Consider the following 23,969-nt stretch of genomic DNA (forward strand, 5'->3'; position numbering starts at 1 on the left):
GTGCCCATACAAAATACTTCAGAATCCATGACACTGCTTTTATAAGCAGTTACACCAAGAAATAAAAATACTTCCACTGGCAGCCATAAATATGCACACAATTCCATGAAACCATGCTTGAAACTAAGCAAATCCCATTATTTTCAATGTCCAATACGATTTTAGAATGTTTTTGCTAATTTTCTTTATTTGTATGTCATCCTAAACCGATTTTGAGATTTTTTTTTGATGAACTCTAGTCCTTTTAGCTGATTCTTGTTGAAACTTGCATAAATAAAGAGATAACACAGCAGGCCAATTACAGCTGAGATGCCATAGTATATCCCATTACTTTTGTTTTTAGGGAGGTAGGCAAAATAGTTCTGTTCGTTTTGAATTTCAAATTTAAAAAACTTTTTGATGACCTAATTACATTTAGCGTCCTTATTACCATTGAAACACAATCTGTTCTCCCAGTTAAAAGTGTATACTAGTGAGTCTTTATACTTTTATAGACGATCTTTGACTGTAGTGTCGTCTCCAGTTCGCTAGGTGGCGACAGAGTAATGCGGCATTTCCTGCGCAGCGCGGCAGTCACAACAAGAAAGAGGAGGAAGAGGAAAAACGACAGCAGCAGCCAGTTTGGATTCGTCGTCGACTAGCATTGCGTGACAACGCGGGGAAACGCATTCGGGCTTCTGGTAGGAACATTTTTCGTTTCACCTTCGAGTTATTTGGTGGGGGGGAAATTGTATCGTTGTCGGGTAGCTTCTCCGCCGTGTTTCCGCGCTCGTTTGGCGCCCCCACCCCCCCTCCTTCCTCTGCGAACAACATGCCAGTGGAGCTTGAGCTCGGTCAAAATGGCTGGGCGCAGTGAAATGTGAAATATTCTCTCTCTTCGGCTTGTCACGCGAGCCTTGAACGCACCACCAAGGCCGTGAACGCGCCACGAAATTAAAATACGACTACATTTTGTCGGCGTTTGACGCTCCTCGCCGTCGAATTTGGTTGCTGTTTTATTCACTCTGCTCGGAATATTTAGCGCGTTTGTTTATGTGAGTGTGGAAGGTAGGTTGGGTTTCGTGTTCTTCCGAGAATCGAGATAAGGGAATTTTAAGTACTGTATTTCGGACAAAGAGTAAAGGAAGGTAAACAAGAAAAGTATCGGGTATGATTTTTGGTCGTCGTGGCGATGACTAGCAAAACAGCCGGAGATGCGGAAATTCTGGAGAAATTCACCTTAGGGTGTTTGCGTTAGGAAAAAAAAATGACTCGATGTTTTTGACGTTGTACGATATCGACGTCGATAGGCGTCCAGCCAGTTTTAACTAGGAGGGGCTGACTTGAGCTTTATAGATTCGACGCCGTGGGAGATAGTGGTTTAAAACCCAGGCGTGCGTGCAGTGTTAATTAGGCCTGCCACGATTAATTGATGAGCAAATTAATCAACAGGTATTTTTTGACAGTCAATCATGTCGAAGTGTTGAAGCCCCGTAATTGTCAGAATCCTGTTTCCTAATTGAAATAATTAAGTATAGATGTTTTTAATAGAAAATCACAAATATAACCATGAAATTACAATTTATCATTATTTTTGTATGAATTAGTTGTGCAATTTCGAATTTTATTTTGAAAGTCTCTGTGAGCGGGCCGTTTTGGCACGAGTTGACTGTGCTCTGCCCCCTCCTTCGTTTTTCCAGATTGCTCCCACTCCACACCATGTCTGAATTGTTGCGCTACATCGACTACGACCACAAGGCGACCTTCCTGAAGATGCTCAACCAGCAGCGCATGGAAGGTGAGCACTGCGACGTGGTGGTGGTGGTGGAGAATATCGAGTTCCGGGCTCACCGCTGCGTCTTGGCGGCCTGCAGCAACTACTTCAAGAAGCTGTTCAAGAAGCAGAGCGACGAGGACAACTCCATCGTAGAGCTGGACTTCATCCGTTCGGATATCTTCGAGGAGGTGCTCAACTACATGTACACGGCGCGTCTGGCCGTACGCAAGAAGGACATCAACATGATGATGTCGTCGGGACAGATCCTGGGCATCAACTTTCTAGACAACCTCTGCTCGCAGAAGCGCGAGCTCACCAACATGAAGACGCGGGAGAACCAGGCGCCGCCTGGCGACCACGGCCTACGGGCGCAGGACGCCATCCTCAAGGAGCTGGCTATGGAGGAGGTGCGCAAGAACAGCTTCTACGACACGGCCATGGACGGCATGGGTGGCGGTGGAGGGGGCGGCGCCGGCGGCTCGCACGTCCCCCAACCCCACGGCTATAACGCCGGACTCGCCAAGGACCCGCACGCGCACTCCCACGGCTGGGGCTCGTCCTCGTCCGGCGACATGAAGCTGGAGTACCTACTGTACGGCCACCGCGACCACGGCTCGCTAGCCGGCGCCGGACCGAAGCCGCTTGAGCACAGCGCCAAGAAAGAGCGTCTTCTAACCGCCAACCGGCCGTACGGATGCGAGCACTGCCCCAAGGCCTTCACTACCGCCGCTCACCTGAAGGAGCATTTGAAGATCCACTCGGGATTCAAACCGCATCGATGCGTGGTGTGCGGCAAGGCCTTCATCCGCGGGCCCGACCTGAAGCGGCACGAGCGCGTGCATAGCAACGAGCGGCCATTTGCATGCCAGTTGTGCGAGAAGGCCTTTAAGCACAAGTCGCATCTGAAGGACCACGAGCGGCAGCATCGCGGCGAGCGACCCTTCAACTGTGGATCCTGCGACAAGGCCTTCATCAAGGCCTCGGACCTCAAGCGCCACTGGAACACCATGCATAGCGGCAACCCGCGACGCCAGATGTCGCTGTCGCCCGCCGCCTCGCAGCACGCCGCCGACGACCAGCGGGACTGGAAGCTGGAGGCGGCGGCCGCCGCGGCAGCGCACTCGCACGCCGACTGCTGAGACCCTGGCCGGACGGGAGGAAAGAGGAAAAAAGGCCTCAAAATGACTACTCGGTTTATTCTTCGGCCATCTTTTTCTTTCCACTTGTATGTAAAAGTCACGTTTAGTCTTTTTTTTTTTCCTTCTCCTCACAATGTAAGCGTCCGGCGTTTCGTTATTTACTTTTCTTTGTTTGGCGTTCTGGAAATACGACCAAGTGGAGCTTAAAGGAGACATATTTTTTTGCCACTTAAACCACCTGTTGTTTTCATTGACTAAAAAATGCAAAACCTTGCATATTTCCATTTTTACTAGCTTTACATGATTTAAAAAAAAAGAGAGACAGGTGGATTGTTGAAGTCTGAAAAACAAAATGAGCACCAATCATGATTTTACTTTTTTTGTGTAGTAATTAATTTTAAATGCTTTTTTAGTCAACATTTCTGGCTAATGGAAAGCTAGCATCTAGCTATTGGTAAATGTTATTTTTAAATCCTGTTCAAATGAGCAGGAATATTAAAATATTGGTTGCGTTATTATATTATATTAACAAAACTTAAATTGCAATAGAATGCAGTCTTGAAATACAGTTTGAACAAAACAAAAAAAATGCCATTTAGTTTGCCAGGACAGGTTTGGTCACATTGTTAGATAAAATAAACAAGTTTTTTAAACAGTTTATTTTTTAGATTTCAAACCACTGGGTGAAGCCTAGCCATGCAAATATATATTTATTAAATTAAAATCAACTCTTACTACCGGACTCTTAAGACAGGGGTAAGGAACCTATGGCTCGGGAGCCACATTTGGCTCTTTGAATGGTTGCTTATGGCTCTCTTGCTAAACTGTGAGCTAAAATCTTCCAGTTTTTAATGAAACCTTTCTACATGCATCCCATTTATTAGCATCAGGCTAACAATTTTGCGTTTTCATGTATATTTACTTCTAGTAAATTCTGAGAATGGCTCTCAATGAATATGAATTGAAAATATGAATTGTTTATGGCTCTCTCAAAAAAAGGTTCCCAACTCCTGCTCTAAGATTAAAAAATAAAATATGAGCATTCTACAGCACACGAACAGGCTAACGGCTCTTCTCGCCCCCAACTGGCTCAATCAAAAACTGCAGGCAAAGTCAGTCAGCGATTAATTATTATTTCTGTGTGTAATGACAATTAGGCTTTTGTTTTTGATGATGATGACCACAGATGTCCGATTATTTTATATTATTATTCAAAAAATGAAAAATCAAGCTAGCTAGTAGCATTCAAAGCGTTAGCCATTTGAGTTGTCTTCATAATATGTCTCCTTTAACGTTCATTGCGTGTATACATGTGGGTGTTTTTTTTTCCTAAAATTGAGGTGTTTTAGTTAGTCCTGATTGGTCGCACTGTACAAAAAAAAAATCGGCGACCTATTGCTGCGTTTGTCACACGGCGATATTACCAAAGCGTCGGGATCCCGTCGACTCATTTACTGTCATACAGTAACATGTCAACAACGCTCAGTGATGGACTTTTTTTTGTAAATAATGTAGCTTACTTACCATGATTAGCTTGTGGCACAATTTAGACTTGATGACAAAAAATATGCACATACTTATTATATATAAATATAAAAATAGCGTTGTTCCGCTCCGACGCTTTGACAATAAAACACCGTTTTTTTCTGTATGTGATTACGGCTTTGTTTTTTGTTGTTAAAAGCACATTTTTTTTCATTTTTTGGAGCGTTTAAGGCCACACGAAATAGAAAAATCGGGTTTCTGTGAGAATATGGTTGTGATTTTAATCTAAAAAATGTGTGATGTCATTTGAAATGTTTTATAAATCATTTTATTCTTGTATTATGTCAATCCAGCTGAGGAAATTTAGAATTATAACATTGTGAAAAGAATTTCAATGTATTCTCATAGAAAAATTTTAGGTGTAAAAAAAAAAAGATGATTCATTTTTGAGTGGAAAAGAAAGTCATATTATGGTATGGATTTCTTTAAGTGTGGCCTTAATACTCCTTAATGTAGGCTCATGCTATTTTTAGTTTTTATTTCCTGTGTAAAAAAATCAGGGAGAAACAGAAAAAAAATCACGATTCACCAAAGCTTTACTACCATCTAATGATTTTCTATAACTCACAAGTGAAACTCAACCCACGTGATACGAGTATATTTTTGTATATTTAATGAACTACTGCAACACTCATCTAAAGATTTACTTGTCATTTGTTTTTATTTGGAAGAGAAATAACAACAACAACAAAAGACCACTGGCTCGTGAATATGATCTTATAATTGCTGTCCATTTCAAAATAAAAGCTAGCTCTGTGTTTTTTTTCACTCCTCAGAATTCCCTCTTTTATTTTGTTAGGACTTCCGACATGGCTTTCGTCTCACGAGGACGACCTCGTGCTCGGTGGCGTGGTAACCGTCACGCACATTGGCAGTGAACGAGGAATGGTGTGGATGTCAAGCGACGCTAGGGGGAGCTCTTCGACTGACAACGAGGAAAACGACAAGGTGAAACTTCCGACTCAGTTTGTTGACTACCGCATCTGTTACACTTCCTATTATCGGCAATTGTGAACGGAAGAGGCGATTGGAGCCGGATTGTAAGAGCGATGATGGCTCTATTTCGGCCAGGAAATCTCCATTTCGTGATCCAAGGTAAGGATATTCCCCCACACGCACACATGCTGAATTAGAGCGTGCTTTCGTGCTTGTTTGATTGTTTACGAGCACGTTGGGGTGCGTGAGTGTCCGTTAATGAGACATGCGTGAGGGTGATGGTCCTTTGCGCATGCGTAGTTGGGTGCCTGTTAGCGTGGTCTGGCCACCTGCGTGTGGCTTTTAAAGGGAAAGAACGCTACTAATTGAAGGAAACATTGTTTTGTTTTTTTACATGTCGCGATGTCAGTTATACATTAATGCACAATGATAGATTTGAGAACAGATAATTGTGATGATTGTCAGGGTGTCGGGACAGGTGGTAATTAAAGATGCTTGGAATTGATTGGCTAAAATTGATAGGCACTTTTGACAGTCACTTCCTGTAATTGTCAGTGTATTTTGAGATTTTCATCCAATAATTGATTTTCTATATATAACATTATTTCCACTGTTTTGCATTGAATTCGTGAGATGCCATTAATGACATAGATGTCCAATCAATTGGAATTGTGAGGGGCGGTATTGAATGAACAGATGCTGAGGGGGGCGGGGCTTGAACACATTCATGTCAGTTTTGTGATCTTTTGTCTTTCTGTTTTGGGTTGACATATAAAATTCCATTATTAATTATGGTATTGCATTATAGAGATTAGTGCACAGTTTCACATTGTTTGTTTTTAACCAAAAAAATGTAGTGTAGTTATCAACACACTTTATAGATTGCGTGCTCTCATCATTGTGTAAATTGTTTTTGAATGTGAAGCAATGTATATATGCGTGATTTGAATGCTTTGTGAGTGTATTTGCGTGCATCTTTTGTGTTTTGTCGTCAGTTTTTTCCCCTCTTTGCGACCAAACGGCGAGGATGCGCGCCCTCTCATCCCATTGGTTTGCGTGTGCGCATCCACTCACACACGGTTTCCATTACGGGGGCCGGGCGGCGTGGTTCGGCGGCGTGGTTCCCTGGGCCCGACCGCAAGCCTCCTGTCTCCACGGAGGCTCCACGGAGGCTCCACCCAGTACCGCCACAGACTTCCCAGAAAAGAACAGCATCTAATTAAAAAACACACTCAACTTTAATGACATTCATCTTTCACATACATGCATAAATATACGAACAGGGATACTTCTATATGTACAAACGTATACGCCAAAAAAAACTTTTAACCCTGCATTGCTTTCCGACAAAAAAACAGATCATAATTGAAAAGACGGACTTAAGGACTCAGTTTGAATCCCGCTAGCACAAAAAAACAGGGCTTTTTAAAGGAACAAAAGCCTTACTATACTATGTCGTTTTACGACATAGTATAGTAAGGCTTTTTTCTTCAAAAAAACGACATAGTATAGTAAGGCTTTTTTCGTCAAAAAACGACATAGTATAGTAAGGCTTTTTTCTTCAAAAAACGACATAGTATAGTAAGGCTTTTTTCTTCAAAAAAACGACATAGTATAGTAAGGCTTTTTTCTTCAAAAAACGACATAGTATCGTAAGGCTTTTTTCTTCAAAAAAACGACATAGTATCGTAAGGCTTTTTTCTTCAAAAAACGACATAGTATAGTAAGGCTTTTTTCTTCAAAAAAACGACATAGTATAGTAAGGCTTTTTTCTTCAAAAAACGACATAGTATAGTAAGGCTTTTTTCTTCAAAAAAACGACATAGTATAGTAAGGCTTTTTTCTTCAAAAAACGACATAGTATAGTAAGGCTTTTTTCTTCAAAAAAACGACATAGTATAGTAAGGCTTTTTACTTCTAAAAACGACATAGTATAGTAAGGCTTTTTTCTTCAAAAAACGACATAGTATAGTAAGGCTTTTTTCTTCAAAAAAACGACATAGTATAGTAAGGCTTTTTTCTTCAAAAAACGACATAGTATAGTAAGGCTTTTTTCTTGAAAAAACGACATAGTATAGTAAGGCTTTTTTCTTCAAAAAAACGACATAGTATAGTAAGGCTTTTTTCTTCAAAAAACGACATAGTATAGTAAGGCTTTTTTCTTCAAAAAAACGACATAGTATAGTAAGGCTTTTTTCTTCTAAAAACGACATAGTACAGTAAGGCTTTTTTCTTCAAAAAACGACATAGTATAGTAAGGCTTTTTTCTTGAAAAAACGACATAGTATAGTAAGGCTTTTTTCTTCAAAAAACGACATAGTATAGTAAGGCTTTTTTCTTCAAAAAACGACATAGTATAGTAAGGCTTTTTTCTTTAAAAACGACATAGTATAGTAAGGCTTTTTTCTTCAAAAAACGACATAGTATAGTAAGGCTTTTTTCTTCAAAAAAACGACATAGTATAGTAAGGCTTTTTTCTTCAAAAAACGACATAGTATAGTAAGGCTTTTTTCTTCAAAAAAACGACATAGTATAGTAAGGCTTTTTTCTTCAAAAAACGACATAGTATAGTAAGGCTTTTTTCTTCAAAAAAACGACATAGTATAGTAAGGCTTTTTTACTTCTAAAAACGACATAGTATAGTAAGGCTTTTTTCTTCAAAAAACGACATAGTATAGTAAGGCTTTTTTCTTGAAAAAACGACATAGTATAGTAAGGCTTTTTTCTTAAAAAAAACGACATAGTATAGTAAGGCTTTTTTCTTCAAAAAACGACATAGTATAGTAAGGCTTTTTTCTTCAAAAAACGACATAGTATAGTAAGGCTTTTTTCTTCAAAAAATGACATAGTATAGTAAGGCTTTTTTCTTCAAAAAAACGACATAGTATAGTAAGGCTTTTTTCTTCAAAAAAACGACATAGTATAGTAAGGCTTTTTTCTTCAAAAAACGACATTGTATAGTAAGGCTTTTTTCTTTAAGAAACGACATAGTATAGTAAGGCTTTTTTCTTCAAAAAAACGACAAAGTATAGTAAGGCTTTTTTCTTCAAAAAACGACATAGTATAGTAAGGCTTTTTTCTTCAAAAAACGACATAGTATAGTAAGGCTTTTATATATACTATGTCGTTTTTTTGAAGAAAAAAGCCTTACTATACTATGTCGTTTTTTCAAGAAAAAAGCCTTACTATACTATGTCGTTTTTTGAAGAAAAAAGCCTTACTATACTATGTCGTTTTTAGAAGAAAAAAGCCTTACTATACTATGTCGTTTTTTTGAAGAAAAAAGCCTTACTATACTATGTCGTTTTTTTGAAGAAAAAAAGCCTTACTATACTATGTCGTTTTTAGAAGAAAAAAAGCCTTACTATACTATGTCGTTTTTTTGAAGAAAAAAGCCTTACTATACTATGTCGTTTTTTGAAGAAAAAAGCCTTACTATACTATGTCGTTTTTTTGAAGAAAAAAGCCTTACTATACTATGTCGTTTTTTGAAGAAAAAAGCCTTACTATACTATGTCGTTTTTTTGAAGAAAAAAGCCTTACTATACTATGTCGTTTTTAAAGAAAAAAGCCTTACTATACTATGTCGTTTTTTGAAGAAAAAAGCCTTACTATACTATGTCGTTTTTTTTAAAGAAAAAAGCCTTACTATACTATGTCGTTTTTTGAAGAAAAAAGCCTTACTATACTATGTCGTTTTTTTGAAGAAAAAAGCCTTACTATACTATGTCGTTTTTTGAAGAAAAAAGCCTTACTATACTATGTCGTTTTTTTGAAGAAAAAAGCCTTACTATACTATGTCGTTTTTTGAAGAAAAAAGCCTTACTATACTATGTCGTTTTTTTGAAGAAAAAAGCCTTACTATACTATGTCGTTTTTAAAGAAAAAAGCCTTACTATACTATGTCGTTTTTTGAAGAAAAAAGCCTTACTATACTATGTCGTTTTTTTAAAGAAAAAAGCCTTACTATACTATGTCGTTTTTTGAAGAAAAAAGCCTTACTATACTATGTCGTTTTTTTGAAGAAAAAAGCCTTACTATACTATGTCGTTTTTTGAAGAAAAAAGCCTTACTATACTATGTCGTTTTTTTGAAGAAAAAAGCCTTACTATACTATGTCGTTTTTTGAAGAAAAAAGCCTTACTATACTATGTCGTTTTTTTGAAGAAAAAAGCCTTACTATACTATGTTGTTTTTTTGAAGAAAAAAGCCTTACTATACTATGTCGTTTTTTGAAGGAAAAAGCCTTACTATACTGTCGTTTTTTTGAAGAAAAAAGCCTTACTATACTATGTCGTTTTTTGAAGAAAAAAGCCTTACTATACTATGTCGTTTTTAGAAGAAAAAAGCCTTACTATACTATGTCGTTTTTTTGAAGAAAAAAGCCTTACTATACTATGTCGTTTTTTTTTAAGAAAAAAGCCTTACTATACTATGTCGTTTTTTTGAAGAAAAAAGCCTTACTATACTATGTCGTTTTTTCAAGAAAAAAGCCTTACTATACTATGTCGTTTTTTGAAGAAAAAAGCCTTACTATACTATGTCGTTTTTAGAAGAAAAAAGCCTTACTATACTATGTCGTTTTTTGAAGAAAAAAGCCTTACTATACTATGTCGTTTTTTGAAGAAAAAAGCCTTACTATACTATGTCGTTTTTTTGAAGAAAAAAGCCTTACTATACTATGTCGTTTTTAAAGAAAAAAGCCTTACTATACTATGTCGTTTTTTGAAGAAAAAAGCCTTACTATACTATGTCGTTTTTCTGAAGAAAAAAGCCTTACTATACTATGTCGTTTTTTGAAGAAAAAAGCCTTACTATACTATGTCGTTTTTTTGAAGAAAAAAGCCTTACTATACTATGTCGTTTTTAAAGAAAAAAGCCTTACTATACTATGTCGTTTTTTGAAGAAAAAAGCCTTACTATACTATGTCGTTTTTTGAAGAAAAAAGCCTTACTATACTATGTCGTTTTTTCAAGAAAAAAGCCTTACTATACTATGTCGTTTTTTGAAGAAAAAAGCCTTACTATACTATGTCGTTTTTTCAAGAAAAAAGCCTTACTATACTGTCGTTTTTTGAAGAAAAAAGCCTTACTATACTATGTCGTTTTTAGAAGAAAAAAGCCTTACTATACTATGTCGTTTTTTTGAAGAAAAAAGCCTTACTATACTATGTCGTTTTTTGAAGAAAAAAGCCTTACTATACTATGTCGTTTTTTTGAAGAAAAAAGCCTTACTATACTATGTCGTTTTTTGAAGAAAAAAGCCTTACTATACTATGTCGTTTTTTTGAAGAAAAAAGCCTTACTATACTATGTCGTTTTTTTGAAGAAAAAAGCCTTACTATACTATGTCGTTTTTTGAAGAAAAAAGCCTTACTATACTATGTCGTTTTTCTGAAGAAAAAAGCCTTACTATACTATGTCGTTTTTTGAAGAAAAAAGCCTTACTATACTATGTCGTTTTTTTGAAGAAAAAAGCCTTACTATACTATGTCGTTTTTAAAGAAAAAAGCCTTACTATACTATGTCGTTTTTTGAAGAAAAAAGCCTTACTATACTATGTCGTTTTTTGAAGAAAAAAGCCTTACTATACTATGTCGTTTTTTTGAAGAAAAAAGCCTTACTATACTATGTCGTTTTTACAAAAAATCCTTAATATATTGTCTTTTTTTTTTTTAACACAACCCATAACGGTTGTTTTTTTTTAAAGCCTTACCATACTATGTCATTTTTTACAAAAAAAAAAGCCTTACGTCTTCCCTAACCCGAACCCTAAACCCTAACCATTTTGTATTTAAACACACCCTAACCCTAAACCCTAACCATTTTGTATTTAAACACACCCTAATCTTAACCCGAACCCGAAAAAAACACCACAGATCGTAAGGATTTTATTTCTTAAAAAACACCATGTATAGTTAAGCTTTTTTTCTTTAAAAAAATGGTCATGAATAGTAAGACTTGTTTTGTAAAGAATAAATAAACCAACAAAATCAATACATTCAATCAAAAAAAGTCAACCATGTTCCAATACCGAGCAGACAAACCTTTTAAGGCTAAGCATAACCAATGAATGAACATTACTGAGCACGTTACAACGCAGGACGCATTCCTCTTTTGGTCCCATTTTTTGCGCGCACACTCCAATGTCGTCCAATAAAGAGCCGACTGGTGGAAGTGGACTCAAAGTGTGGCTTGAGGACTTTTCCAAAACGGACCGCAGCGTCGTGCCAGCGCTCCATTTGATGTGGTCTTTGGCTAGCTTTTGCCAATTGAAGGATTCCTCTTTGGCCTTCCCGTCCGTCCGTCCTTCCGTCTGTCCGTCCTTCCGTCCGTCCGTCCTTCCGTCCGTCCGTCCTTCCGTCCGTCCGTCCGTCTTCCGTCCGTCCGTCCGTCCGTCCTCTGGATCAAAGCTCATCCCCTTTGACGGAGGCGGGCGGCTTGTCGCCACGACAACGCCGATCACAGACGGGAAGCTTCACGGATCCTTGTCACTAACAATGACACCACTGAGAAGCCGCGGACCCCTCGCCCCCGCGTGCGTGCATGTGTGTGTGTGTGTGTGTGTGTGTGTGTGCGCGGGGGTGCTTTAATCCCACAAAGCACATCGTCTTCCTGTGCCTGTGTTCTGCTTGGTAGAGCATGTGTGTGTGCTTATGTTTTAACATGTTACATCGCTACATTTCTTTCAGATAAAATGAAACAAAAAATGGGACTTTAAAAATTTGACAGATGGGCGGGGTCAGAACAAAATACGATAACATATAAAAAAGTGCATCCGTTAACAGTACATATGAAACATAAACGTTAAAAAAGGACTAAAGTATTAACATACTCATCACTCATCATTCAAGTCAAAAGTATAAAGTACAAAGTCAAGTAAGTAAAGGAATGTATTAAGAAATATTAAAATGTCAAAGATGGAGAGGCTGTAAAACACGAAAAACAAATAAGAGTGGACACAGTACAATACGGTATTTTTCCTACAATTCCAATTGTGATGGACTATGGGAGTCTACTTTTTGACGACTTGTTAAATTTGAGTAAAATGGGTGATGTTGGGACTTTAATAGCCTCATTAGCTCAAAGGATGAACGTTCTTAGGCAAATGTACAAATGCGTGGTCCCTTCAAGGTCGTGCTTAACAAGTAATACGAGGTTGGGAAGGAATAGTAGCGGTCAACTTGTCAGCGAATATTTCTGCACCAGCACTTAAGTGGGGACGCTCATCTTTTTATTTTTATGACTGGGACCTTTTTCTAAATGTGGACATGAAAGGAAGACGTTTGAAATAGATGTTGTTTACTGTCACCACCGTTCGTTCAATTGTTGCCGTCGTTATTGTGTACGGCGGCTGTAATTAGCTGGACGGCAATAAAACACGCCGCCGCCGTCGTCGCCAGCCATACCAAAATAACGCTTCACTTTTTTTCATTTTGGTGTATAGAAAAAAAACATTTCAACATTCTGCGGTGGCTAAGAAGAGGGGGGGGGTGTACAGTGAGAAGGAATATATATGCAGACAAGCGTCGCTCTTCCAAAGCATTCTGGGAAATGTAGTTCAAGACATTGCAAGTAGGGAATGTGTTAGCGCGTATTAGCATTAGCGTGTCTATGTACAAATGTAAATATATATATATATATGCAAATTTTTAAAAATATATATATACATATACAAATGACAATGAAATAATGTATAAATGACCAAAAATAGTAAAAAATAAAAATGTAAAAATGACAATAAATTAAAAAAATGTACAAATGACATTAAATAAAAAAATGTACAAATGACTAAAAGTAATGCAAATTAAAAAATGTACAAATAACCCAAAAGTATGAAATTTAAAAGAAAATGTACAAATGGCAATAAAAAAAAGTATTTACTACTTTGCTTTGCTTTTCAAATTGTTTGGATGTCTTTCAGCCAATGAGTTGAAATCATTTGCTGTTTTGGAGTCTTCAATAACGCCAAATCTTTTTCGTTTTGGCATGACAACGTCGTCTGGTGCGATTTTCGTCCTCCCGCGTCAAACTGGAGATAACCTTTAAAAAAGTTAGTGTAAGTTTGTGACTTGATGTCACAAAGTCACGCATGTGTTTCCTATTTCAGAAAACGAGGCCACGACTTTCAATGTTTACCTGTTTGTAAAACACGTTTGTCCCGTTAATCCCCGCCGCTTCTCTCTTTCTGACATTCTTCTTCTCTTTTTTTTTTCTTCTTTCCGCCAGCCCAAAGATCATCTGGTTCCTCTTGCGCCTGCGGTCGCACCACTCACAAGGCCACATCAAAGCCTGCCGCCTGACAGCCCGCAAAAGACGACGACGACGACCAAGACGAAGAAGAGGAGGAGGGAAAAAAATCTGGGAAAAAAAATTCTGGTACTTCACACACACACACACACACACAAAACACAAAACACACATTAATGCATGTGTGTCAGTGGAAACTTTGTAAGAAAACATGGCCGTTTCTGAGATGACTTTAAGATCAAGTACATTAGCTTGTTGGTTTAGTCAAAACTGTGGCTCGTGGGCCAGGAGTGGTCCGCTAGGGGGACCTTGTTCGGTCAGGTCATTTTTTCATTTATTTTTGACAAAGACATTTAAGTACAAGTTGACTTTTTGGGCGAAAAAATATTTCAAAAACTGATTTTGAAACCCCTATCTTAGAGATAGTTTTGTCTCATTATTAATAAATGAATACATGAATAAGTAGATAAATAAATGTACATATACATGCTTAAAACACAGCCATTTTTGTCCAAAAAATTGAATGAATACAAGAGTTATGAACACAAATTGTCAAAAAGTTGACAAAGGATTTTGAAGGCCTCGTTGATGGAGCAAAAATGAACACGTTTTTTTTTTTTGAACTTGGGGGTCATTGAGAAGACACGCCACAAACATCAAGACGAGCAGAAAGAAGATCAAATGTTTTGGGGGCGTGCTGGTATGTTTTGAAATGGGACCGAGGAGCAATTTAGATGTCCGTCAACCAGCCAAAAAAAAAAAAAGAGAAGAGAAAAAAAAAGGGAAAAAAAGCGCCAGCGTACCTGCCGGGACATGTTTGGACGGACGATGGGAGGGAGACCTGTTAAAAGGCCGCTCGCTATATTAGTAACAGATGAAAGCTATGTGGAACCAAAGGGGGCGGAGCCAGAGCCTCCATTAAGGGACTATTCAGTTTATACTAAAGCTTATTTTGACTAATGCTCCCAGTTTTGAACATTTCAGCCATTTCTGACGGCTAGCAAAATATGATAGGACAGAGGGATGGGTCGCCGACTGTTGTCAATGGCGAGGAATGATTTCCAAGCGGCCGCAAAAGCCACAAGAATCCCGGCCGGGCCTCTTTTGGAGTTGCAACGTCACATGTCGCCCTTGATCGCGAAGAAACAGCCACTCAAAGAGAAGAAAAATGGCCGCCCCACTTTGATCGTATTGTCATCTGCAGTTTCCTTCACACGCAGTCGTCGCTAAATGATTCCACGTTAGCTTAGCCTCGTCTTTGATGCTTTGGAGGCGCATGCTAGCATCATCAAAGACCCCCAAAACATGGTTTGTTTTGATGGGAATCGTGCTAGATAACCGCTATCAAACTATTGGATGGATATTTTTGTGGTGATTAAAAATGCCCCAAGCCATCAAAGAATGCTAAGTGGCTAATGAATAAAAATGGCCATCTGTTTCAAAGCAAACATTGCTTTCATTCGCTCCATTAAAGTCACATTCAAGTATAAATCATGTCATCTTCCCATGGTGTCTTTGTTCCAACATTTTGTCTGACTCTCATTGATTCCAAACAACAAGACGGCAGATAAATTATACTTTCTTTGTGGAGCTTTTCTTCCTCCTCCTCCTCCTCTTCTTCCTCGCACTTTTTCCCATGGTTGCCACTGGCTCCGCCCACTTTTTTGACGTGCGAAGCAGCGAATATTTCTTGGCTGTGGCCGCCCGCGTCCTATCTGGATCTCATTTGGCGACAGCATGTGGCGGCCATGTTGAACTCAGCCCATGTCCCAGAACTAGAGACAAAATTTTGGAGGTCACGTCAGAGGTCAAGTGCTCCTTAAACTTGGTTGTCAAACGGGCGGCCCGTGGGCCTTCAAAATAGGCTTTTAATGTCCGGAGAAATAGAATGAATGGAATTGATTGGACTTGATAGTCTGAGGGAAGAAAAATGGTGATGAAAACATGGTTAAAAAAGTGCTTGGTTAGAAAAATCAACCAAAAAAATGTTGGTGATGTCGAGTGTTGTGATTGGCTACGGAGTGAAAAACAAACAAATGTGAGGACACGGTGGCACAGTGGCGTTCACTATCACAAGAATTGCTTTCAACTTGTAAGAGCGCTTGCATAATATCCAAAAGTTTTTTTTTTTTTAAAAAGGGGGACCATTATGCTAAAAAAAATGGATGAGAGAATGATTGTTGCTATTTGAGGACAGGAAGGGCTGTCAAATTCAGTTTTGAACTTGGATTGGATGTTAATAGCATTGAAATGTTTACAATTAAAGGTAAAGGGATGTTGTTACTTTAAGTTTTTGAGTGTTGGACGTGAGCTGAGCTGGGGGTTTTTTTTCTCATTTGGTGCACAAAGAAGGGGCAGTGATGCTGCGAGAGCATGCAAGCTGTTTTGGTGGTGGGGTGGGGGGGGGGGGTTGTGGGGATTCGCCACACAAGAACAAGACTCCCACTTTTGGGCCCCCCCACCCACTGACCCACCGAAGTGAATGGCCCTTCCGGCTTCCTTGCAAAATCTCATCAGGGTGTTTGTCCCGCATCTCACTTTTTTTTGGGGAAAAAAAAGGAGGATTTGGAAGTTGGTCAAAGTCGTCCGTCCAGCAAGGATTAAAAGAGAAAGAGAAGATTAGGATTAGCACATCGGAAATACTTCAAAATTGGTTTCTCATAGAAATGGAAGGACAAAAGAAAAAGGGAAATAAGAAAGGAGCAAATCTTGCAAATTTCATGTCTTTTTATCCTCATGATTTTTTAACGCAATGTTAGAAAATGTGCATTTAATGTAGAAATAGCCATTCAGATTATTTATTCCATAATTTTTAATCCATTTTTTGTCAATTTTTTTATATATATATTTTTTTAATAGTTTTTATTTTATTTTTTAAAATTCATATTACAATGAATGAATAATTTCCCAAAGGTAGTTTCAGTGTACAATTTGGCTACAATTTTCCCAACACGAGAGGAAAAACAGTCTTGAAACGGCCATCTTGTTTTTTCTCCCTAGAGAGCATTCTGACCCAAATTTAATCCAAATGGACAAAATGCGAAGAAAAAGTTCTATTTGGAATACGCTGACAATTCATCTTCAGCAATTCTACATGGCTCTTTTTCTTTTTTTAAAAGAAAGAACGCCCGCCCACCGGGCTTTTCTTTCCACACCCACAAGGAATGCAGCCAGCCAGACCGACAAAAACTTTACTCACTTGCTCTCCAAAGAGTGGAAGAGTTGCTTGGAGTGGGCAATTTGGGAATCTTCTTCTTCCTCTTCTTCCTCCTTGCATTTTTTTTTGTGAAGGAAGGTCCATCCACCTGGTGGAGGAGATCTTGCGTCCAGCGTCATGTGACTTTTTCCATCTTTTTTTCCAAGCTGGAAAGAAACAGAAAGAAAGGAAAAGAAGAAGTATTTTGAAAGTTAGAACTCTAACCGACACGTGCAATGAAAGCCGTTTTACTGCTCATCGTTTCCTCCTGCTTAGGTAAAACTAGTCCAAATCCGGACTATTTCTGATCGTCTTGATTGATTAAGTCATGAAATAGTAGTGGAATATCATCCAATAGGAGAGGGAGGAATTTAACTTTACGCTAGTTCTTGTTGTATTAAAAGAAATGATGTTTTTGTGATGAAAAGTTGACTTTTAGGTTCCATTTTCTAAGTTAAATATAGTTGTTTAAGTATATTTTTCTGAAACAAAGTTAGTTAAAACAAGCCTTTTTTCTTGTACCTCAGAAGGGGGTGCTGGAGACCATCCCAGCAAAGCAGCTTTTTAGTTTGAAGCAGCAGTTTTTAATTTGCAGGGACAAAAAAAAGAATGATGCAGCTTATTTATAGTCAATGATTATGTTTGAGTGCCATTGATGGAAAGACGTCCAATCCCTTTGAACGGAGAGGACTGGCAGCGACCAGTCATCCGTGGAAGCTAATAATTGATGTTAGTTATTCAAAAGAGGCAATTATCGACAATTTTTGGATTCATTTTTTGGGCAGTAGTAGTAGCAAGTCATGATAATTATTTTGTGGGTCTTTTGTGGCTCTTTTTTGGCTCTTTTGCGGCTCTTTTGCGGCTCTTTTGAAGGAAGCGAGCGAGCACCTGTTGGCACGCCAGCGTTGCGCAACTTTATTTAGTTGAGGGCTGCTAGGGGATGGGGGAGTGGGGGGTTGTTAGTGATGTGGGATGTTTGAAGTGAATTTTTTTCCAAAAATGTCCGCGGCCGGGGGCGTCTGAACGTGAGCAGCGGGGCATTGTGGGATTTTTTCCACTTAAAGATAAAAGGAGACTTTGTTGTGGGGAGGGGGGGGGGGTTGAAGTGAAGAAGTCAGGGTCTTCCGTTCGTACTTTGGCGACCAATGAGAGACCAGTTGTTAATGTGGAAGAGGAGGCACATGTGAAATTGTAGCTTTTGGTTTTCCGGGGTGCCATCAATCACTCTTATGAGATCCGTTTGATGGGACAAACGCCACAATTCCGCCGCTTTGATGGCGGACCGATAAGTGCCGCCGTGCCTATGAGGTCAAGAAAGATGGACAACATAGTTATGGGATTTTGGAGGAATCTGGAAGGACAAAAGTTTCAGAAAACTTTACAGTTTTATGAGATTAAGGTTGAAATTAGAATTGTTTTGGTTTTGGGGGGAGAAAAGCTGATAAATGCATCATTTTAGGGGTCAACTTTTTTGCAAGAAGGTATTTTTTGTGATAATTTGATTTGACAAATAATTATTGATCGTTTTAGCTTTCAATCACTGTCATTTTAGGAGGAAAAAAAGACATTTGCATTTAATTCCGATTCAAAAGTACTATTGTTGTGACTATGGTTAGCATTAGCCCTTTAGCATGGTCAAAAGTAGACTTTTTGGATTCTTGTGTGTATTTTTCCACCTAAAAACGAGCCCAGAGTCAAATGTTTGGAATTGTCCAAGTGGAAATTGTTCCAGTTCTTTTGTCTGGGTTATTCAAGCGTCTGCGCTGACGTTAGCTCACCAGTCGGCGGCGGTCGGAGCCAGCTGGCCCGGCCGTGGCGTGCCGTCCCGTCCCGTGCTGAGCCGTGGGAGTCTTGTGGTCGCTTTCATTTTTTTTACAAAGAAACAACTCAAAGCCAAGTCGGCCCGTTGGCGTCAGCGATTCTCCCACATAGCTAGCCACCTAGCATGAAAACACACAAAGACTTTCTTATTGGAAATGAACTGACGGACTGGAGATTTTACCTCTCACAAAGCATTGTCTCATTTTGTTTTTTTCCTCCAAGGTTTGTCATCATGTTTTTCCGTGGAGGAGCGGTCGCGTCACCTCTCGTTGGAGAAAGGTCGTGGGCGCTCTGTCAAGGACTCCCACATGTGCCAGCACATGTTGAAGCACCTTCACGACGGGGCCCGCATCACCGTGCAAATGCCACCAAACGTCGAGGGCCACTGGGTGTCCACCAGGTAACGCCTCCGGACTTTTGGCCGCCGGTCAAATGGTGACAAAAAGTTTACAATTGAAACCAGCTCTCAAAATTATATTCATGAGAGCGAGTTTAATATCTAAGTACTTTTTAATATCTAATTACTTTTTAATATCTAAGTACTTTTTAATATCTAAGTACTTTTTAATATCTAAGTACTTTTTAATATCTAAGTACTTTTTAATATCTAAGTACTTTTTTAATATCTAAGTACTGTTGAAACCAGCTCTCAAAATTATATTCATGAGTTTAATATCTAAATATCAACTTTTTTCAACAGTACTTAGATATTTAACAGTACTTAGAAATTAAACAGTACTTAGAAATTAAACAGTACTTAGAAATTAAACAGTACTTAGAAATTAAACTGTACTTAGAAATTAAACAGTACTTAGAAATTAAACAATACTTAGATATCAAACGTCTCTCTTAGATATTAAACTTCTATCTTAGATATTAAACTCTCTCTCATGAATATAATTTTGAGAGCAATTTTCAACAGTAAACTCTCAGTCACCATTTGACCAGCGACCGGTCACGAACGCCTCCCCGCCGTTTCTCCAGTCCCTGAAAATGTCTGACCACACCCCCTTTGTTCCCCCTCTTCCCAGCTGCGAGGTGAGACCAGGACCAGAGTTCCTGACCCGCTCCTACCGCTTCTACGGCAACAACACGTTCCGGGCGCATCAGTTCTACTACCAGGACAACCACTGCACCAAGCCAGCCTACACGCTGCTGGTTCGCGGACGCCTGCGTCCCCGCCAGGCCTCCTGGATCGTCCGGGGCGGCACGGAGGCCGAGTACCACCTCCACCGGGTGCAGATCACCTGCCACGCGGCCGGCGTGGCCGAGGAGCTGAGCCAGAGGCTGAACCGGAGCTGCGGGGGGGCGGTGAGGGGCCCCTGGGAGCCCGAGGTCCCCTACCAGTTGTGGAACGAGGAGGGCGGACATAACTGCTCCAGGGAGCTCAACTTTGCCATGCACGAGCTCCAGCTGCTGCGCCTGGAGAAGCAATACGTGCAACGCCACCCGGACCACCTGGTGGAGGAGCTCTTCCTGGGGGACGTCCACACGGACCCCGAGCAGAGGCTCTACTATAAGCCCACCAGCTATCAGACGCCACTGCAAAACGCTAAGGTCAGTTTCATTAGTGGTAATCAGTTTTGGGAGGAATTCCTTGTTAATATTTAGCTTTAGGGGAGAACGGGGTTGGTTGTCACAAATGAGCAGTTTTAGTTGGCACAATTTTTACATTTTTCATGAATATCTTTTCATCGCTGGCCATTCCTTTTATTGGTTTGGACATTTTGCTCCATTTTCAACAATTTGGTAGAAAAGTTAAATGTATGTTTATGTAAATAATGACATTTTTTGACAACTAAGACTCAGCACTTGTTCTCAGCGCAATGTTTAGTGAGTAAATTGAGTTTTCTTCTTAACAATTACAGTTCTTCTAACCTCAAAGTGATATGACAAAGTGGGACAACCAATCTGTGTGACAATCAACCCCGTTTTCCCCACTTGGAAGCCATTTTGTTCATTTTATTTTTCCGTTAACCTCACCGTGTCATTGTTAGAGAGCAAAAACCTTCCACTTGGCTAAAATCCTTCCCTGAAGCTCTCTAACTTTAAAATTGGCCATCTTCAAACATGGCAAAGTGTGGAATTGTGTGTCCCCGCCTTCAAAATATCTCCCTCTCAACTTGTGTTGGAAATCCCCCTTGAAAAGCAAAGCCCTGCCAAAAACGGGATTGGATGTGGTCTGACAGCCACTTTTTTTTTTCTTCACTCAATACTTCAAAACATGTTGGCCACAGTCTTACTAAAACGGTCACTTTGTTCTGTCAAAAAATGTCAATCCTTTCTGCTTTTTACCAATAGAAATAACATGACAGAACATAGTTTTTTTTTTAATGAAAAGAAGGACAGTCTACTCAGAACAAAACACAACCGTCTAACTCCGTCTAATCTGTCATTCCAGAACCACGCCCACGGCTGCATCGTGTGCCGGATCATCTACCGTTCGGACGAGTTCCACCCGCCCATTTTACCCCCGCGCGCCGACCTGGCGGTGGGCCTTTACGGTCAGTGGGCCAGCCGGCGCTGCGAGGTGCGCCCGGAGGTGCTCTTCCTCACCCGTCACTTCCTCTTCCACGACAACAACCACACTTGGGAGGGCTACTACTACCACTTCTCGGACCCCGTGTGCAAGCACCCTACCTTCACCATCTACGCTCGTGGACGCTACTCGCGTGGCCTGCACTCCACGCGGGTCATGGGTGGAACTGAATTCGTCTTTAAAGGTAAGATATGGATTTATTTATTTATTTTTAGTCAGATTTATGTCCAAAGATTGAAAACAGGAACAAATATTCAAATTTTGTAATGTCTCTCAAACTGGATTTGCAATTATTTTGATCAAAAATTAAATAGTAATGTGGCATATTGAGTAATATTTCAAATGACAGGTCACAATGAAGGCAAATGAGATTTGTTATTATTTTGTCAGTATGGTTTATTAGGGTGGCAAAAAAAAACCAAAACAAGCTTATTTAAAATCCCATATAATCTCACAAAATCCCATGGAGATTTTTGGACATTGAAAATCTATTATCTACAAAGGCCACCGAGTTATACCTCAAATTAAAGGTTTTAGCAGGTAGAATCTAGATCTGTAATCATCTTGTCAATAGAATGTAATTCAATGACATTGGAAGGCTAAAACTTACCAGTTCTGTTACTTACCTTGCAAAACTGGCGTGAGCTATGGTTCCTCGATTCAAAAAGCCCACTCGCATCTGGAATATATGACAGAATGATTAATTTAGAAATTGCCATTTCACCTAGTGACTTTGTCCTTGTTTCCCACAGTGAACCACATGAGGGTGACTCCCATGGACCTGGCCACCACCTCGCTGCTCAACGTGTTCAGCGGCAACGAGTGCGGCGCCGAGCGCTCGTGGCAGCTTGGCGTGGAGCAAGACGTGACGTCCACCGCCGGTTGCGTGGCCCTGGGCGTGCGTCTGCCGCACACAGAATACGAGCTGTTCCGCATGGAGCGCGACGAAGCCGACGGACGTTACCTGCTCTACAACGGCCAGCGCCCCAGCGACGGCTCCAGTCCGGACCACCCCAACAAGAGGGCCACGTCCTACCAGCTGCCCCTGGTGCGATGTTCCGCCGGGGTCCAGGCGACGGGACGCGACCCGCTCGGGGATGACGCACCGTTCCGGATCCGCAATGGCGCCGAGAGACGCCATTATGGAGCCGGTGTGGTTACGGTGCTGCTGGTGGCAGCCCTGTTTCAAACATGGTCGCTTTGAGCCCGAAAGGAACTCTGACTTGTGGCCTTAGGGGGGTCATTTTTGAACCCCAAAATGGCTCCGTAGTGAAGTTTGGGCTGAAAAAGATTCGGTCCTTTGCTGGCCAAAAGAAGTTTAAGAGCCAGGAGCCAAAGACATGTCCCTATAAAAAACTGCACTTTAGGTGGAGGCACCCAAAGAGAGATATTCATGTATATATATATGATGTTATATATACTTACTTTCACCCTGTTTCTTTTTCTGGTATGTCGAATGGAGGGTCCTGTACAGTCACAAAAAAATATATAGATTTATCATTTGCAGGCCAAATCCGATGAAAATGTGAGCTAAATAGGTCAAAGTTTGATGTTGCTAAAATGATAAGTACCATTCCAAATGTAAGATCTCATGTCGTAGTTGGTCTTACGGCATACCATCCTGAAAACAAGTCTGATTTCGAGTCTAATTAGTACCTGGATGGTAGACTGCCTGGGAATACCTGGTGCTGGAAGCTCTTGTTACCAAGGAGAATTAGCTCAAGTGGTACAGTGCTAGCTTAGCATGTGAGAAATAGTTGAATATCTAATAGACACAGATTGTAAAGTAGTTAGTGAATGTGTCAGCCTTGCATCTTCACAGCCCTGGGGTCTTGGGTTCCAATCCCAGTCTGTTCTGTGTAGAGTTTGCCCTGTGATTGGCCAGATGTCCACTATGGAATCAGTGGCCAGGACCCGATCGCAGGACAAACTCCACACAGGACCGACCGGGATTTGAACCCAAGACGCCAGAGCTGTGAGGCTGCAAAGATGACACACTAACTAACTAGGCCATAGAGCCCCTTACAGTCTATGTCTATTAGAGATCTCACTGCTTCTAACATGCTAAATTGGCATTGTAGCACTTGAGCTAATTCCCCTTCTTAGCTTAAGAGCTAACAGCACTTTGGTATTCACAGGCATTCTCTCATCCAAATACTAACAAATATCAGACATGTTTTCAGGCTACTATATGCCTTAAACCCCACTGGGACATGAAATCTGCGATTTGGAGTAGCATTTATATTTTAGCTAAACACAACGTTTACCAGTTTAGTGCACTTTTCATTGACTTTGGCCCACGAGTATTATATTAGGATTTGTTTAAAGTTTTATCTTTGTAGATGGACTTCATTTGACCTTCTCTAAACATAGCTAATGTCATTCTGTGTCATTAAATGTTGTTTTTTTCTTCCCTGGGTCCTATTTGCCCTTCATTTAATGTCAGCAGAACCTTTTAGATAAGAGGGAAAAGATGTCATAATGTGAACAGTGAATGTAATGCAATCAATTTGTTGTCAATTTGAGCCGGAGAAAACTAACCTGTGCAGAAATGTTTCAAGCGTTGAATGGAAGGTGGATTTTGAGCTTTGTCCTGAAGTCAAAAAGAAGAAAACCACATTATTGCCATTATAATACATCACATTTACAAGTGGCTTACATAGAAACATTGCAGACCCAATGTTGTTACCCAATACTACTCTTATGTTGAGTCATCAACTTAACTCCAATTGCACTTACTGTAACACATGCATGTTATCAAGACAGCAGGGTAACAAAAATACTGTA

The 23,969-nt window shown here is 40.0% G+C and overlaps 2 protein-coding genes across 6 annotated transcripts; both read left to right on the top strand.

The window, feature by feature from the left end:
• Nucleotides 1-531: 531 nt before the first annotated feature.
• LOC144201956 (zinc finger and BTB domain-containing protein 14-like) lies at nt 532-5,202 on the top strand. Of its 3 annotated transcripts, none has more exons than XM_077724828.1 (2): nt 532-680; nt 1,680-5,202. In XM_077724828.1, the coding sequence occupies exon 2, from the start codon at nt 1,699-1,701 to the stop codon at nt 2,893-2,895; it is 1,197 nt and encodes a 398-aa protein (XP_077580954.1). In that variant the 5' UTR covers nt 532-680; nt 1,680-1,698; the 3' UTR covers nt 2,896-5,202. The 3 variants fall into 3 exon arrangements, with proteins under 3 accessions (XP_077580954.1, XP_077580955.1, XP_077580953.1); XM_077724829.1 differs by lacking the exon at nt 532-680 and adding an exon at nt 730-1,034; XM_077724827.1 differs by lacking the exon at nt 532-680 and adding an exon at nt 1,064-1,431.
• A 199-nt stretch (nt 5,203-5,401) lies between these two features.
• Nucleotides 5,402-23,209, top strand: LOC144202161 (protein APCDD1). Of its 3 annotated transcripts, XM_077725178.1 has the most exons (7): nt 5,402-5,535; nt 13,606-13,755; nt 16,746-17,123; nt 18,933-19,043; nt 19,675-20,200; nt 21,045-21,366; nt 21,935-23,209. In XM_077725178.1, the coding sequence occupies exons 3-7, from the start codon at nt 17,059-17,061 to the stop codon at nt 22,384-22,386; spliced, it is 1,476 nt and encodes a 491-aa protein (XP_077581304.1). In that variant the 5' UTR covers nt 5,402-5,535; nt 13,606-13,755; nt 16,746-17,058; the 3' UTR covers nt 22,387-23,209. The 3 variants fall into 3 exon arrangements, with proteins under 3 accessions (XP_077581304.1, XP_077581302.1, XP_077581303.1); XM_077725176.1 differs by lacking the exon at nt 16,746-17,123 and having other exon boundaries at nt 18,866-19,043; XM_077725177.1 differs by lacking the exons at nt 5,402-5,535; nt 13,606-13,755; nt 16,746-17,123 and adding an exon at nt 18,004-18,221 and having other exon boundaries at nt 18,866-19,043.
• The last annotated feature ends 760 nt before the right edge of the window (nt 23,210-23,969 follow it).

The sequence above is a fragment of the Stigmatopora nigra genome, chromosome 9 (genome assembly GCF_051989575.1).
Source record: "Stigmatopora nigra isolate UIUO_SnigA chromosome 9, RoL_Snig_1.1, whole genome shotgun sequence".
NCBI classification, from domain to species: Eukaryota; Metazoa; Chordata; class Actinopteri; order Syngnathiformes; family Syngnathidae; genus Stigmatopora; species Stigmatopora nigra.